This window comes from Muscardinus avellanarius (genome assembly GCF_963383645.1).
Source record: "Muscardinus avellanarius genome assembly, chromosome: 11".
In the NCBI taxonomy this organism is placed as follows: domain Eukaryota; kingdom Metazoa; phylum Chordata; class Mammalia; order Rodentia; family Gliridae; genus Muscardinus; species Muscardinus avellanarius.
In genome coordinates, this window is record NC_137797.1 from 11,146,118 (window position 1) to 11,163,953 (window position 17,836).

The window sequence follows — 17,836 nt, forward strand, 5'->3', positions numbered from 1 at the left end:
CTTTGACCACTAGGCTGTGAATGGCTTAATCCTCAAAAACAAAACACAGCCCTAATATGCAGAAAGAGAGAGACCTAGGGGCTTGCCCAAGGTCACACAGCCCGCGATCGGTCGCAGGGAGGGGCCTGCGGCCTCCCTCCGGGCAATCTCGCCCCAGTCCAGCCGCTGGCCGCCTCCCCCGGCCGGGTGGCCGCCCGCCCCAGCTCACCTGCGCTCCTGCCCGAACAGGCGCTCCACCTCGGCGCGGCCGGGGCTGCCCTGCGCCGGGGGCCCGGGCTCCCTCTGCGCCAGCCTCCGGGGCGGGGGCAGGTCGGCCAGCACCGAGTACTCCTCCCTCGGCAGGTTGTGCCGGGTCTCCCAGGGGGGCGCCGCGCCCCGGGAGCCCCCCGAGCTGCCCGGCGGGGGCGAAGGCGCCAGCAGCGCGGGGTCTCCGGGCGGGTGGCGCGGCGGGGAGGAGGCCCGGGGGGCGTCGCGGTGGCCGATGCACACGTGCGGGGGCTGCGGGGGGCCGCCGTGCAGGGAGTCGGTGGAGGGCGCCAGGCTCTCCGTGCTGGTCCCGGGGCGGTCCTGGAAGTACAGGGCGGGCTCGGGGGCCTGGCGCGGCGGGGGCGAGAAGGAGGGGGCGTCGCGGTGGCCGATGCACACCGGGGTGGGCGTGCGCGCCGGCTCGAGCAGCGAGTCTGTGGAGGGGACCAGGCTCTCGGTGCTGGCCCTGGGGAGGTCCAGGAACGAGGAGGAGGGCTCCGGGAACTGGCGCGGTGGGGAGGAGGCCCGGGGCGCGTCGCGGTACCCGATACACACGGCTGGGGGCAACTGAGGGGGGTCGTGGTGGGGGGGCTCCGCCTCGGTGTCCGAGGTGTCCGGGAGGAAGGGGAACGGGTCGAACTGGGCGTGGCGTGGGGGCGAGGTTGCCCAGGGGGCATCGCGGTGTCCGATGCACACGGCAGGTGGCATGTAGGGGGGGTCGTGGTGGGGCAGCTCCATCTCTGCGGCACGGGGGTCCGGGAAGAAGGGGAAGGGGTCGTGTTGCAAGTAGCGAGGGGGTGAGGAGGCTCGCGGCGCGTCGCGGTGTCCGATGCACACAGCGCAGGGGGCCTGGGCGGGCTCAGAGGAAGGCAGGGGAGCCCCGCGGGGGGCAGGGTATGCAGGCGACTGAGTCCGCGAGGCACCCGGGTGGCCGGGGTTATGGGAGGAACCGGTGGCCCGGGATGCCGAGGAGGCCTGGGGTGGGTCTTGCTGGGCCGGTCTGGTGGGAGATGAGGTCTGAGGCCTGTCACCTTGGGTTGGCCGGAGGGCGATGGATGCCCAGGGCACTTCGCTTTGCTTGGAGCGCACCGGGGAGGAGGTTCGGGGGCCATCACTCTGAGTGGGCCTGAGCGGAAAAGAGGCCCAGGGGATGTCTTTGTTGGTGCGATGGGGAGAAGAGTTCCTGGGCCCCGTCCGTTGAGTGGGGCCGCGGGGGGACAAGGGTCCAGGGTTGTCCTGGGAGCATCTCTGTGGGGAGGGGTTCCCAGGGCAGTCTCGCCTGGAGGAAGAGGAGTGTGTGGGGCCCCGTTGCGTGCAGGCGCTTCTGAGGTGCTCCCATCGGGTACTGGAGGCTTTGGGGTTGTCGCGCTGGGTGGGGGAGGTCCTGGAGGTGTTCTGTTGGGCACAGGAGGCTCTGGGGTTGTCCCGGTGGGTGTTTCTGTTGGGAGAGGAGGCTCTGGGGTTGTCCCGTTGGGTGGTTCTGTTGGGAGAGGAGGCTCTGGGGTTGTCCCGCTGGGCACAGAAAGTTCTGTTGGGAGAAGCAGCTCTGGGGTTGTCCCGTTGGGTGGTTCTGTTGGGAGAGGAGGCTCTGGGGTTGTCCCTCTGGGCACAGGAAGTTCTGGGATTGTCCCTCTGGGCGCAGGAGGCTCTGGGGTTGTCCCGCTGGGTGGTTCTATTTGGAGAGGAGGCTCTGGGGTTGTCCCGTTGGGTGGTTCTATTTGGAGAGGAGGCTCTGGGGTTGTCCCGCTGGGCACAGAAAGTTCTGTTGGGAGAAGCAGCTCTGGGGTTGTCCCGTTGGGTGGTTCTATTTGGAGAAGAGGACCTGGGATTGTCCCTCTGGGCGCAGGAGGCTCTGGGGTTGTCCCGCTGGGTGGTTCTATTTGGAGAGGAGGCTCTGGGGTTGTCCCGTTGGGTGGTTCTATTTGGAGAGGAGGCTCTGGGGTTGTCCCGCTGGGCACAGAAAGTTCTGTTGGGAGAAGCAGCTCTGGGGTTGTCCCGTTGGGTGGTTCTATTTGGAGAAGAGGACCTGGGGTTGTCCCTCTGGGCACAGGAAGTCCTGGGATTGTCCCTCTGGGTGCAGAAGGTTCTAGGGTTGTCCCGCTGGGTGGTTCTATTTGGAGAGGAGGCTCCGGGGTTGTCCCTCTGGGCGCAGGAGGCTCTGGGGTTGTCCCACTGGGTGGTTCTGCTGGGAGAGGAGGCTCTGGGGTTATCCCGCTGGATGCAGGAAGGTCTGTTGGGAGAGGAGGCTCTGGGGTTGTCCCTCTGGGCGCAGGAGGCTCTGGGGTTGTCCCGTTGGGTGGTTCTGCTGGGAGAAGATGTTCGCTGGGTGTTCCGCTGTGTGGACCAGGCTCTGGAGGTGTCCTGTTGGGTGGGAGGGGTCCTGGGGTTGTCCCTCTGGGTGAGTCGTGGGGGAGAGGTCTGGGAGTGTTCTCGCTGTGCAAAGGCAGCCTGGTCAACGTCTCTTTGGGCAGAGGAAGCCTGGGGGGTGGCGCCTGGAGATCTGCGCTGTGGTGTCACAGAGGAAGCCTGGGCAGGTCCCGAGCGGTGTCGTTCCAAGGAGAAGCACCCGCTTTCTCCCCGGAGTTTTGCCCAGTGCTGGCCAGCGCTCCGGCTCCCACCGCCAGTGTCTGGAGAGAGAGGAGAGAGACTCCAGGTGAGGCAGAGAGTCTGGGTCTCTGTCCCCGGGGACCCACGATGAAGACAGACCCCACTCCTGCTTCCAAGATCTCACTATTCAACTCCTCCGATCAGGGCCAATTGGACCAGGGCTGGGGCGCCTCTAACTGGGTCAGAAATTTGGAGCCTCAGTCAATGGGGGGTGGGTCCCAGGCCTGCAAGATCACATCAGAGAAGAGGCAGACATGTAAGGAGCAGTTTTGACAGTATCCTGTGTGGCCCTAAGTAAGGGGGGGGGGCTGGCAGCTGCCCTACAGCTCTCTCCTCCCCGTCCTGCTTTACACAGCGGGGTCCCCGCCAATGCCCGGGTTTCTTCTGATGAGCCTCTTCGGTAAGTGACAGCTTTAGAGGCACTGTACCTCCTACCTGAAGGCCCCTCCTGCCCCAAGGCTCCTCCAGGGGCAGAATCTCAGGCCCTGCCCAGGACGCAGTCTCACCTTCTGTCTTAACCCTGGCAATTCCCACTCACAGAACTGCCCTCGACAGCGACCCTTCAAGACTCCCGGGTCCATGATGGCTTCTTCGTGACCTTGGTGTAATTCTCCACCCCTCAGAATTTCTCAGCCCCCAGCTGCACATGTGTGTCCCACGCTGGTGCCCAGGAGAGGCGCTGCGGCCTTGTCTTGAAGGCACGGCGACTGCCTTCCTGGAGGCCATGCCTCAGGTCCCCTCCCTGCTTTGCCTGCAGCCTGTTCCCCGCCAAGTGGCACTGTTGCTTCCTGATGGGCCAGTGTCCCTCTGTCACCCTAAAAAATCCCTCCCAGTCTATTTGTTTCTCTCATCTCCAGCCGCCTCCCCACCCTAAGCCCCCAGTAGCAAGCCCAGCATGTGTGCCCGTCAGATTTTCCCAGAGATATCCTTTCCAAAGCAAAAGGCCAGATGCCCCCACTCACAGCCCTGCAGGAAACGGTAAGGAGAAGCTAGAAAACTGTCTTAGATAGGCAGACGCAAGCCAGGTGCAGCGGCACACACCTGTAATGTGTAATCCCAACTACTTAGGAGGCTGAGACAAGCTTGAGGCCGAGGTCAGCCTTGGCAACTTAGTGAGATCCTACTTCAAAAAGAAAAAAACAAAACAAAACAAAACAAAACAAAAAAACATTTAAGAGCCAGGCAGCCGAGACAGGAGGATCACAGGTTTGTAGCCAGCCTCAACTACTTAGTGAGGCCCTCTGCAACTTAGTAAGACCTTGTTTCAAAATAAAGAATAAAATATAGGGCTGGGCTGGGGGTGTAGCCTGGAGGTGGAATGCCCCTGGGTTCCATCCATAGTAACACACACACACACACACACACACACACACACACACACACACACACACACACAAATAAAAATAAAAAAAACCAGAGCCGGGCATATTTGGGAGGCTGAGACAGAGGACTGTGGGTTTGTGGACAGCCTCAGCTACTTAGTGAGGCCCTGTTTCAAAATAAAGAATAAAATCTAAGGCTGGAAGTGTGGCTTGGAAGTAGAATGCCCTGGGTTCCATCCCTAGTACTGAAAAAAAAAAATTAAGAAGAGATGGGGGTACCGCTCAGTGGTGGAGCATCCTTGGTTTCAGTCCCCAGAACTGTAAAAATAAAGCAAACAGAACAGAACACAGGACACAAAGGAACTGAGACAACTGAGAACAGGATGGGGCTCCGGACTGGACCTGGGGCAGAGGAAGAGTATGGCTATTAGAAAGAAAACAGCGAGCCAGGTGGCTAAGACAGGAGGGTCTCAGGTTCACAGCCAGCCTCACAACTTTGTGACACTCCCAGCAACTTAGCAAGACCCTTTTTCTTTTTCTTTTTCTTTCTTTCTTTCTTTTTTTTTTTTTTTTGTGGTACTGGGGTTCCTGGAAGCCCTTCTACCTCCAGGCTACACTCCCAGACCTATTTTTACATTTTTATTTGGAAACAGGGTCTCCTAAGCCAGCGTGCGTGGCTGGCTTCGAACCTTCACGATCCTCCTGTCTCTGCCTCCCAAGCGCAGGGATTACAAGCGTGCACCACCATGCCCGGCGCAAGACCCTTTTTCTAAATAAAAAATAAAATGCCAGCTGGGTTTGGTGGCGCACACTTGTAATCCCAGCATTTGGGAGGCTGGGATGGAGGATCGTGGTTCGCAGACAGCCTCAGCTACTTAGTGAGGCCCTCTGCAACTTAGTGAGACCCTGTTTCAAAATAAAGAATAAAAAATAGGGCAGGGAGCCGAGCATGGTGACGCACGCTTGTCATCCCAGCATTTGGGAGGCTGAGACCGGAGGATTGCGGTTCGAGGACAGCCTCAGCTACTTAGTGAGGCCCTCTGCAACTCAGTGAGACCCGGTTTCAAAATAAAGAATAAAAAATGGAGCAGAGGGTGTAGCTCGAAGGTTGAATGCCCCTGGGTTCCATCCCCAGACCCGCAAAAAAAAAAAAAAAAAATAGGCAGGAAATGTAGCTCTGACTTCAAATACCCCTGGGTTCCATCCCCAGACCCACAACAAATAATAAATACGGCAAGGGATAGAATATCCCTGGGTTCAGTCCCTAGCATCACACACACACACACACACACACACACACACACACACACACAAATAAAAAATACTGAATCTAATAAAGTTTGTGATATTGTACCTAATAGTACTGTATCAATGTTAATTTCTTCATATATATATATATATATATATATATATATTTAATTTTTGTAGATCTGGGGATGGAACCCAGAGGCATTTGACCTCTGAGCTATACCCCCTGCCCTATTATTTTTCTCCTTCTTTTTTTTTTTTTTTTGCGGTATTAGGGATGGAACCCAGGGGCATTCTACCTCCAAGTGACACCCTCAGCCCTATTTTTTTTATTCTTTCTTTTGAAACAGGGTCTCACTAGGTTGCAGAGGGCCTCGCTAAGTAGCTGAGGCTGGCTTCAAACCTGCATGATCCTCTGGTCTCAGCCTCCCAAATGCTGGGATTACAAGTGTGCGCTAGCATGCCTGGCTCCAGACCTATTTTATATATTGTTTGGAAACAGGGTCTCACCAAGTTGCTGAGAGCCTCACTAAGTAGCCGAGGCTGGCTTCCACCCTGCGCGATCCTCCTGTCTCGACCTTCCAAGTACGGGGATTACAAGCGTGCCCACCATGCCCAGCTTTTATTCTTTATTTTGAAACAGGGCCTCACTGAGTTGCAAAGGGCCTCACTAAGTGGCTGAGGCTGTCTGTGAACCGCGATCCTCCTGTCTCAGTCTCCCGAATGCTGGGATGACAAGTGTGCGCCACCACGCCAGGTTTCACCATCAGTCTCTTAATTCTGATCAAAGATGGAGCCTGGGCGAAGGGTCCAGTAGGAACTCTCAGCACGATCTGTGTCACTGTTCTGTACATCTAAGATTATTTAAAAATAAAAACAGAAAACAAATAAGACTCCAGGTGCTCCTTCCTGCATCTGGAGTACAACCAGGATTCCCACTGCAGGCCTGCTCTCTGCCACCCCCACCCAGCTTCCTGCAGCACCTCCCACTCACCGGCTTCAGCACCCACCTTCCCTGCACTTCCTCCAAAATAACACATACTCCGCCGCCCCAGGGCCTTCGCTCTTGCTGCTGACTCTGGGAAGCGCGCCGTCCTCTCCGCCTGGCTGATTCCTTCTTGTACCTGGGGTCCCTGGTCAGCCCATCAGGAGCAGCCCTCGGTCCACGTCCCCACATCTACCTCATGTATTTGGTCGTCCGCTCTCCCCACAGTTAGCTCTGTTTGGGCAGGGCCTTGGCCTCCAGATGGGGCTTAGAAAAGTGCTCGGCACACAGTAGGTGCTCAGTACAGTGTGCTTCCACTTCCAGCTCTAGTTCTGCTCCAGCCTGGCGCTTACGTGCCCGTCGGCAAGGGCACGGTGGAGCTGGCCCCTGCAGCCAGCTAAGTGCCTTGGACCCAGAGCCTTCCCTTTCCCACCATCTCCAGCTGCCCCCTGCGCCCTGCCAGTCCAGGATCTGCCTCGCCCTGCAGCCCTGCACAGGCACGCAGGACAGGCTCCATGGATGGCCCGGGGCACGGTGTGTCCCGTCCTCTGCACGGCCTGCCCGCTGAGTGAGCTTTGCCAACTGGCAGGTGTCCAAAGAGAGGTGTCAAGGAGGCCTGGGCATCCCAGAGCTGGCTAAATCCCCCTGAGCCTTGGCGGCCTGCCTGCAATTCAGGGAGCTGCCACCAGGTGGACGGCGGGGCCGGCTTCTCCTTAAGTGGGTCACACGGCACAGTTAAAGCAGGCGCTAGGCGCAAGACCCCGCCAAGCAGCCGCACCCAGGAGGCAGTCGGTCCCCCATGTCATTCCTTCTTCCCAGCCCCACACGGGGTGCTGGTGACAGATCTGATTATCGAAGGGGGCGGGGCAGACCTCAGAGGCTCCGGAAGAATCCTGGTCCTGGTGGCTCGCCTCCGTGCAGATGCCAGGAGCTGCCGCCGTGCCCCTCCTGCCCTGAGCCCCATGAGTCCACGTCCCAGGTCTCTCATTGTCTATTCCTTCTGTGCCCCATAAGCACGGCCCTAATTCAGGTTTCTCTGTTGCTTCTGGGCTACAGAAGGGCGGCAGGCGCATGGCCCCCTTGGGAGTCCATTCCCCAGACACCATGTAACTCTCTCTTCCCTTCACTTCATTCATCCGCCACCACCTCTCTCTCCTTGTCTATCTGCCTATTTTTTTTCTCCGTATGGGGATCAAACCCAGGGTGCTCTACCACCAAGTTCCTGAGGCTAGCCTCGAACCTGCGATCCTCTCGCCTCGGGCTCCCAAGCAGCAATGCATCCTGGGCCATTGGTGTCCAGCATCTTTTCCTCCCTTTTTTTCTTTGGTACTGGGGATGAAACCCAGGGGCATTCTACCTCCAAGCTACACTCCCTAGTCCTACTTTATTTTATTACTTTGAGACAGGCTCTTGCTAGGTTGCTGAGGCTGACGCTGAACCTGCAATCCTCCTGTCTTAGCCTCCCAGGCAGCTCGGATTACAGGTGGGCATCCTGTAACCCATTGATTTCTGGCATATTTTCTTTCTTTTTTTTTTTTAACTGATGATGAAATCCAGGGCCGTTCTACCTCCTAGCTACACCCCCCCCCATTCAACTGTACTTTTTATTTATTTATTCATTTTTTATTTTGGTAGTACTGGGGATTGAACCCAGGGCTCTGAGCTATACCCCCAGCCCTATTTTTTTATTCTTTATTTTGAAACAGGGTCTCACTATGTTGTGGAGGGCCTCATTAAGTAGCTGAAGCAGCCTGCAAACCTGTGATCCTCCTGTTTCAACCTCTCAGATACTGGGATTTCAAGTATGTGCCACCACACCCAGCCTACTTTTTTTTTTTTTTTTGGTGGTACTGGGGTTCCTGGAAGCCCTTCTACTTCCGGGCTACACTCCCAGACCTATTTTTACATTTTTATTTAGAAACAGGGTCTCCTAAGCCAGCACGCGCGGTTGGCTTCGAACCTGCGCGATCCTCCTGTCTCTGCCTCCCAAGCGCGGGGATTACAAGCGTGCGCCACCACGCCCGGCATCCCAGCTTACTTTTTATTTTGAAACAGGGTCTTACTGAGTTGCTGAGGCTGGCCTTGAACCTACAATCCTCCTTTCTCAACCTTCCAAGTGCTGGGATTACAGGCGTGCACCACTGTGCCTGGCTGGTGGCCAGCATCTTTACATACATCTAAGGCCTACGTGTTTGGTGGCTGAGTGCTGCAGGAGCCATGGGAGGCCAGGACTGCCCACTGGGGTTAGGATGTGGACATCCTGGCCCCACATCCCCAAATCCAATCCATGCTGAAGACAGAGACCAGGAGGTAACATGAAGTAGTGACTGAGGGTCAGACTCTGGGACTCAGCACGAACTCACAGTCCAGCTGATGATGGCCAATGTCCCTGGTCCCTATGGGCATGGCCTGACAGCAGCCTCTCCCCTCTCCCTGGGAGCCATCACCCTGATTTCCTTGGGAGCCTCTCTTCTCCCCATATCCCAGGCATGAGGCTTGCACAGGGGGCTGACCCTGACCACTGCACTGGGTCCCAATGAGAGCCCTTCCCGGGATGTTATCTACCATGGTTGGGAAAACCATCCTTTTTCTGAGGAAGCTGATGAGCTGGTGGGACACAGCCAGGCATGCTGGGCTGTGGTGAGAACCTTGTTTAGAGAAGCCGGCATGCCAGTATCCGGGAGGTTCTCACTAAGGACGGAACGGTCTCAGAGCAGAGGGGAGCAGAGACCAGATTTCTGGTGCTGTTTGAACACCTGGATGCAGCCGAGCCTGAAGCCAGCCCTGACACCTTTTCATCCCATCTACATTTACCCGGTTTCCATCCCTGGCAGCTTAGAGATCCCAACCTGGCCGCTGTGGGAGGAAGTATGCAATGCAGGTGGCTTGGTACTTCACGGCTGCTCCAAAACACATGAGCGCTGCCACTACTACAGTTAAGACTCAGGCCCCCAACGGCCAGTGAGATGGTCGTATGGGTACCCCAGGCCAGCATCCCCGCCAGGGACCACCCTGGCACGACTCACCCTCCTTTTTCTGGCCTGCAGTGTCTCCTCTCGCGGGGGACCCGGTGACCCTCTGGGTACTGTCGTTTCTTGGCCCCTCCTGGGGCCTCCGTGGGATCATCACGCTCTGGTCCCAGCTGGGGACTTCCTCCCAGTCCTGCCAGGGAAGAGGAGGACAGAGGGCATTGTGGGAGGAGACGGCCCCAGGGCTCGCACGCCCAGCACCAGAGGGGGAAAGGAAGGGACATTTAAAGGGCACCTGCTGTATGCCTGGCACGGTCTGGGCCCTTGACAGATGCTCACTCAGCTCATCTCCCTTCAGCTCTGGCAAGTAGACACATGGTGGAAGCCAAGAACTTGTCCAAAGTTGCACAGCTGGGAGGAGCGGGTTCAAGTCCCAGCCCCGCCACCTCCCAGGGCGGTCTGGAAGCTGCCCATCCCCTCTGAGCCTCAGCCCCATGGGGGCCTCCGAGGGTGGTGGGCCACCGCCACCATGCGTGCACAGGCTGTGAGGTCCTGGTGGGGATCGAACCCAGGGACATTCTACCTCCTAGCTACACCCCCAGCCCTTTTTAGTTTTTGTTTTGAAACAGAGTCTCACTAAGATGCTGAGGCTGGCCTCGAACCTGTGATCTCCCATCTTAGCCTCACAAGTACTAGAGTTACAGGCCTGCGCCACTGCACGGAACGGTCTCAGAGCAGTAGGAACCGGCTCCCTTCCTATCTTTGGGTACTGATGCCAGGAGTGTTCATAAGCTGGGTACTGTGTGACCAGGACAGGGCTTGGCCCCAAGCTTGCCCTGGGCACCACGCCCGACCTGCCAGCCTCTGGGGCCTGAGAGGTTTGGGCCCCTGAGCCCACTGCTGACTCACCTAAGCTCCCGGCCGACTGAGACCTCTCCCACTGCTCCCCTAGACAGACCCCAGGACCACCCAGCGCCACCCAGGCCGCGACCCTGCCCTCCCGCTGGCTGAGCGAGGTTCAGGGACAGCCAGGGCTGGGGTGGAGGGTGACCGGCGATGCCCCCACATCAGCGACCCCTGCTCACCACAGATGACAAGTTGCTGGTGTCATCGGGGGGGTCAGCACGGGGGCTGGAGCTGGTGTCAGAGTCGGGGCCCTCCAAGTAGGGCACAGCCTCGAGGTCCCGGCTCTCGCTCCTGGGGGTGGCTGCGGGCCCCTCTTTAGGAAGTCCTGCTATAGGGGACAGGCTCCTGGGACAGAAATCAAGGTCGTGAGTTTCCTCAAAAAAAAGAGATAGAGATTAAGGAGTGTGCTTTACAGGGCCAGGAACAGGGAGCCAACACCAAGGGCCTCCTGCGCTGAGTTCTTTTTTTCTATGGGCTGGGAGTTGAACCTAGGAGCATTCTACCTCTGAGCCCTACTTTATTTTTATTTTGAAACAGGGTCACACTGGGTTAACGAGAGCCTCACTGCTTGCTGAGGCTGTCCTTAAACCTGCAATCCTCCTATCTCAGCCTCCCAAGTACTGGGATTACGAGCGTGCACCATCACACCCGGCTTGGGCTGAGTTCTCTATAGGAGCTACATGGTCTCCCTTGAAGTCCTACTTTACAGATGAAGAAAATGTGACCCAGAGAGGTCAAGACACTGGCCAACGCTTGGAGAGAGCAGAGCCGGGTTGTCAGCCAGAACTACTACTGCCCGGGCCCCGACCCTCTGCCCCTAGAACAAGAACAGGGACCCCAAGCTCAGTAAGACTGAGAACACAGACTCGTGCTAGGCTAGTGAAGGAGGCAAGACACAGCGGGGCCACCCAGAGGAGAGCCACAGGGAAGCCCTGCTGGAGAAGCCAGCCAGCGTGCACGCGCCCCGGTGGGCTTGCAGCATCATCCCCAAGACAGGGCCACACGCACCGGCCCAGAAGTTAGCAATAGGAAAGTGATCCTAAGAGTTCTGCAGCCAAATAAGTGTGGGACGTAAGACCTATTCTTTACCTGTCCCAGCCAAACCCACAGTGCATGTCCGCCGACTAAGTGCCCTGACGAGTTTTAGGGGAGATATTCATTTATTCCAGACTTTCCAAACTATATTTGAAAGCAGAAAGTTTCTTTAAAAATAATGCCCCCCTGTGAGGAACACATATTCCCACAGCAACGCAGACTTGGTGAAACCCCTTTCTTTTCTTTTTTTTCTTTTTTCTTTTCTTTGCTGGTGCTAGGTGGAGGGAGTCTCACAGAAGTCTGGAGCCCTGGAGGGCTAGGTTGGGCATGGGTGACAGGGCCTGGAGCCAAGCCGAGCTGGGTCCTGGGGAACTACGGGGTGGGCAGGCAGGCTGGGAGGCAGCAGGCTCGGAGGCCCAGGTGCAAAAAGGAACAGGCTGAGCTGAGTTTTCCCAGTGGGCCTGAGGAACGTGCCTGCTGCCGCCTGTGCCAGGCGGTGGACTGACCATGTGACCACCCAGCAGCCCTCAGCTAGACGCAGCCCTCAGAAGGGGGGGGTAGGCAAGGGCATCCACCCTGGGGGCCCTGGGGCTCTACCCACCTCTCGGGCCCCTGCCTGAAGTCCAGGCCCACTGCAGCCTGGCCAGTGGAGGCTGGGGTGCCAAGCGGGTCCTCGGGGGCAGGCGGGCGGTGGGGCAGGTCGCAGTAGGGCACTTCGGCACTGGAAGGGCTCCTGGGCTCCTGGGCCGGGTTGGAGAGAGGAGACAGCTCAGCGGACGTGGGCCCCTCCCCCGCACACCCCTCCCGCACCGCACAGGGCGGGGTGGGTCTCCAGACATCTCCTCCTGGGATCTCTCAAGGAGAGGGCCCCTTGGGACCCATGCCGGGCTGGCAGGGGTGCCTGCCGTGCCCACACAGGCGCACGCGAACGGGCCTGGGTGTAGGTATGTGTGCCGTGTGTTTGTGTGTTGGAGCACACGTGTGTACACGTGCGTGCATATGTACCTGGGCCTGTTAGGTGCACTGACGCATACGTTCCTGTAAGCGCGTGCAGGCTCATCTGTGAGCGCATGCGTGCAGGCGTGCCCGAGCGCCCGAGGTGCACACAGGGGGTCTTCAGCAGCCAGAGGACATGCGCAAAGCGGGGCATGGCTGGCCTGGAGGGCAGGGGAGGGGGCCGCAGGACCTCGGGGGGAGTCGAGATTTGCCCCACCTTGGTGTGGGGGAGGGGGCTCCAGGGAGGGAGGCTGGAGCCCCAGGGGAGGCCGGGGCTCAGTGCTGCCTCCGGCTCCTGTTCCTGCCCTCTGCCAGGCCGCACTGGGGGCTGGCGCTGGGCTCACCCAGGGGGAACGGCGGCTCGGCTCCAGGAGGCCCCCCAGGGCCCCCACCTCCCGGGACGGCAGGGCCCTCCCCTGGTGGGAGACAGGGCCTCGGCACCCGCGTCCCGCCTCCTCTCGGGTTACCTGGGCAGCAGCTCTGGAAGTGGCGGCCGTCGGCTGTCAGCACCCTCGTCCCCGGGGGGCTCCGGCTCCGGCCCCCGCGCTGCCGCCTCCAGGCCCCAACTCCAGCCGTGGCGGCGGCAGCGGCAGAGGCGGCGGAAACCTTAGAGGGCCGGCTTCGGGAGCAGGGGCCCTCATTACCTTTTCATAAGCCAGGGCCCAGCCAAGAACAATGGGGCACATGAAACCGCAGGAATCCGATCCGAGGCTCACCTGAGAGCGGAGGGTGGGAGCCTGGCACCGCTCCCTGGGGACCCCGCGGCCCAGGCCAGGGCGGGGGCTGCAGCTGGTCAGTGCCCTGCTTGGGCACAGGCTTCCAGGGCCCAAAGGCCATCACCAGCAGGGCCTGGGAGTGCCAAGGGGGGCCGGGCATGGAAGGCCCGTCTGGACTCCTTTCACCCCCTGCCCTGCGGCCAGATTTTGATCAGAGTTGGGCAGCAGGAGGTGTCAGATCCACAGCCGGGCCTGGCGCCTTGGCTACCCAGGGGATGGCAAAGCTGGAAACGTCGGGGGGTGGTTGGCTGGGCTCCACTGGCTCAGTAGGACCCAGCCTCAGGCGGCACCAGCCCCCTGCGTTCCCCCAAGCCCAGGGCCCTGCGGTGTCCCCACAGGCAGCCGGGCAGGCAGTCCCCAGCTTTGATTGTCTGTCTGGTGGGTCTGGTCCCCATGGACCTGGGCCCCTCCAGGCTGCTCCTTCCCTGTCAGTAGCCCCACCCAATGGCTTCCCTGTCTGAGCCTTGTTGCCTGGGAAATGGAGGCAGAGGCTGACCAAGGCCTTGCCAAGACACTCGACCTCCCACGCCTAGTTATGTCATGCAAAACTGGCACGACGCCAGGAGTGGTGGCGCACGCCTGTGATCTCCGCGCTTGGGAGGCTGAGACAGGAGGATCACACAGGTTCAAAGCCAGCCTCAGCTACTTAGTGAGGCTCTCAGCAACTTAGTGAGACCCTGTTTCCAAATAAAATATAAAAAAGGTCTGGGAGTATAGCCCGGAGGTAGAAAGCCTCTGGGTTCCACCCCCAGTACCACCAAAAAAATAAAAATAAAAATAAATAAATAAATAAATAAACAAATAAATAAATACACAAATAAGCGGACCTAAAGGAATGCTGGCACCTGGCACCGCGGGCCTCACTCACTCGGCCCTCCTCCGTCCCTCAGCAGTCTACTGGAGCTACGCCCTCAGGCCTTTTGATTTTATGTTTTGAAACAGGGTCTTGCTAGTTTGGTGAGAGTCTTGCTAAATTGCCAAGGTTGGTCTCAAACCCGTGATCCTCCTGTTCCAGCCTTCCAAATACTGCAACTACAGGTGCACGCTATGACAACTGGCTTGGAAATACCTTTATAATATACATATTATCATTATTTACTTTTTTGCAGTACTGGGGACGGAACCCAGGAGCATTCTACCTCCGAGCTACACCCCCAGCTCTATATTTTATTCTTTATTTTGAAACAGGGTCTCACTGAGTTGCAAAGAGCCTCACTAAGTAGCTGAGGCTGGCAGCGAACTCAGATCCGCCTGTCTCAGCCTCCCGAGTGCTGGGATGACAAGTATACCACACCATGCCCAGCTTCCAGCTTTCTTATTTTTATTTGTTTGCTTATTTATTTATTTATATATTATTTATATTTTATTTTTTATATGTGTGTGATACTGGGGTTTGAACTCAGGGGCATTCTACCTCCAAGCTACACCCCAACTCCTTTTTCTTTTTAACTTTAAGGTTTTAAGGTTTTTTGTTTGTTTGTTTGTTTTGTTTTTGGTGGTACTGGGGTTCCTGGAAACCCTTCTACCTCCGGGCTACACTCCCAGACCTATTTTTTTTTATACTTTTTAAAATTTGGAAACAGGGTCTCTTAAGCCAGCGCGGCTGGCTTCAAACCAGCGCCTGTGAGATCCTCCTGTCTCCGCCTCCCAAGCGAGGGGATTACAAGCGTGCACCACCAAGCCCGGCTCTTAACTTTAAGTTTTAACTTTTTTTGGTGTGTGGCAGTGGTAATGCAACCCAGGGGCATTCTACCTCTGAGTGACACCCCCAGCCCTGCTTTTTATCCTTTTTTTTTTTTTTTTTGGTGGTACTGGGGTTCCTGGAAGCCCTTCTACCTCCGGGCTACACTCCCAGACCTATTTTTACATTTTTATCTGGAAACAGGGTCTCCTAAGCCAGCGTGCACGGCTGGCTTCGAACCTGCGCGATCCTCCTGTCTCTGCCTCCCAAGCGCGGGGATTACAAGCGTGCGCCACCACGCCCAGCTAACTTTTTTTTTTTTTTTTTTTGGTGGTGGTACTGAGGTTGAACCCAGAGGCTTTCTACCTCTGGGCTAGACTCCCAGACCTATTTTATATTTTATTTGGAAACAGGGTCTCACTAAATTGTTGAGAGCCTCACTAAGTAGCTGAGGCTGGCTCCGAACCTGCGTGACCCTCCTGTCTCAGCCTCCCAAGCGCGGGGATTACAGGCGTGCGCCACCATACCCAGTTTATCCTTTATTTTTTTGAAACCGGGTCTCACTGAGTTGCAGAGGGCCTCACTAAGTAGCTGAGGCTGTCCGCGAACCGCGATCCTCCGGTCTCAGCCTCCCGAATGCTGGGATCACAAGCATGCGCCACCACCCCGGCTAAGTTTTAGCTTTGTTAACTCACTAAATTCCTGAGGCTAGCCTTGAACCTGCAATCCTCCTGTGTCAACCTCCCAAGTACTGGGATTACAGGTGTGCGCCCCCACGCCTGGCTCTACAAAATTTTTAATTTTCTAGATGTCCTGTTGTAAAGTTTTGCTTCACACAAGTGAAAAAAGGATGTTGATTTGGGGCTCAGTGGTAGAGCTTATGCTTAATATATGCGGGGACCTAGGCTCTGTCCCCAGCACCCCCCTTCAAAAAACGCAACAGTAAAGCAAGTAATAGATTGAATGCAGCTATGATAAACATAAAAGCAGGAGGGCTGTGTCTAAAGACTGAAAAGCGTTGCATGGTCCAACAACCTCCCGGACAGGGTCACGGCTCGGCCAGGCCCAGCCCGGCACCCACTCCCCATCCGAATCGCCCTCGTCACTTGGGAGAGCCGCGTACCTGCTGCCCGGCGCCGTGGGCCTCCTCAGGGTGGAAGCAGTTTTGACAGCAGCTCTGGGAAAGCACACTGGCCTCGAAGCGCTCACAGGCGACATCCCCAGCCACCTCTTCCATCCCGGATGAGCCAGGCCAGGGAAGCTCCTGCGATCCAACAGGTCACTCTCTACGTGGGTCCTGAGGAGAACAGTGGGGCTTAAGGACAAGATGACTGGCTGGACACCCCTGTGGACCCCAGCCCCTGGTCTCCCAAGCCACACAAGGACCAGGGATCGAAGGTTCTCCACCCACTCACCTGTTCATTCATTCAGTCAGCAAGCAGTAAGACCTACTAGGCACCCAAGCATGTGGCCACGCACTTGACATATGTTTTCTAGACCTTTCTGCGGTGTTGTTCAAGTGTGTTCCAAGGACTCTGAGTTATACCCTCCTGGGCTGCTCATAAAAATGCAGATTCCCAGCTGGGTGCAGTGGCACACTCAGGTAGGCCTAGCTACTCAGGAGGCTGAGGGAGGACCATCAGTTGAGCCCAAGAGTTCTGGCCAGCCTGGGCAATACAACAAGGCCCAGCCTCTTAAAAAAAAAAAAAATACAGATTCCAGCCTGGCGTGGTGGCGCACGCTTGTTAACCCCAGCTTTTGGGAGGCGGAGACTGGAGGATTGCGGTTCGCGGACAGCCTCAGCTACTTAGCGAGGCCCTTTGCAACTCAGTGAGACCCTGTTTCAAAAATAATAAAGACTAAAAAATAGGGCTGAGGGTATAGCTCAGAGGTACAATGCCTCTGGGTTCTGTCCCTAGTACTGCAGAAAAAAAAAAAGCTAAAAAAATACAATTTTTAAGGATTTAAGTAATCCTCCTAGGTGATTCCAGAGCACCCCAAAGTTGTAATTCACATTAATGCTAATTTCTTTCTTTCTTTCTTTCTTTCTTTCTTTCTTTCTTTCTTTCTTTTTTTTGGTGGTGGTACTGGGGTTCCTGGAAGCCCTCCTACCTCCGGGCTACACTCCCAGACCTATTTTATATATATTTTAAATTTGGAAACAGGGTCTCCTAAGCCAAAGAGGCTGGCTCCGAACCAGCGCGATCCCCCTGTCTCTGCCTCCCAAGTGCGGGGATTAAAAGCATGCGCCACCACGCCCGGCTAAATTAATGCTAATTTCAGATCAGAGAACTAAAGCTCAGAGAGGTTCCCTGACACTCCAGGTATATGGCTGAGCTGGAATCACATCCAGGTGCGTGTGCCTCCCACTCTTTTTGGAGGTAGAAGTAAGGGGCACTGGGTCACTCTGCCAACACACACGGGTCCCATGGGAAACTTTCAGGACCAAGGACAAAGCCTTACACAAAAGTGGTTGCACAGCAAGTTTGTGGCAGCTTATCCAAACAGAAATCCTGATGGCTTGAGCTGAGCCCAAGACTCCAACATCCTCGTCCTGGAAGCCAAGCTGTCTCAGAAGAGTGATTAAAGTTCTCCTCCCCACCCATAGGGAGCCCCGAAAGAGTATGGAAGGTGGTGGTGGTGGCGGGGTGGCATCTGACGCCCCCCAAACACAGAAGCACCTTACGAAGCCCCAGGTCTGTCCATACCTAGCCTACCCGGTAAAATTTCCCCAAAGTTCCCAGAGGAGGAGCTCAGTCTGGGTGTGGTGGAGCAAGCTTGTGATCCCAGCATTTGGGAGGCTGAGACAGGAGGATCACAGTTCCAGGACAGCCTCAGCTACTGTCACTTAGGGAGGCCCTTTGCAACTCAGTGAGACCATGTTTCAAAAGAAAGAATAAAAGCCTGGCAGTGGTGTAATCCCAGCATTTAGGAGGCTGAGACACGAGGATTGCAAAGGTTCAAAGCCAGCCTCAGCTACTTAGTGAGGCTCTCAGCAATCTAGTGAGACCCTGTTTCCAAATAAAACATAAAAATTAAAATTAAAAAAGCTGAGGGGTTTCACT

The 17,836-nt window shown here is 56.7% G+C and overlaps 1 protein-coding gene across 1 annotated transcript; it reads right to left on the bottom strand.

Moving 5' to 3' along the window:
- Window positions 1-204: 204 nt before the first annotated feature.
- On the bottom strand, window positions 205-16,008 carry LOC308269405 (TRIO and F-actin-binding protein-like; the record flags this gene model as incomplete). Its single annotated transcript, XM_080704788.1, has 12 exons — window positions 205-1,658; window positions 1,857-2,873; window positions 6,418-6,547; window positions 6,842-6,897; window positions 7,187-7,408; window positions 9,435-9,570; window positions 10,463-10,628; window positions 11,920-12,163; window positions 12,324-12,475; window positions 12,782-12,920; window positions 13,031-13,163; window positions 15,895-16,008. The coding sequence occupies 12 exons, from the start codon at window positions 16,006-16,008 to the stop codon at window positions 205-207; spliced, it is 3,963 nt and encodes a 1,320-aa protein (XP_080560914.1).
- Window positions 16,009-17,836: the final 1,828 nt, after the last annotated feature.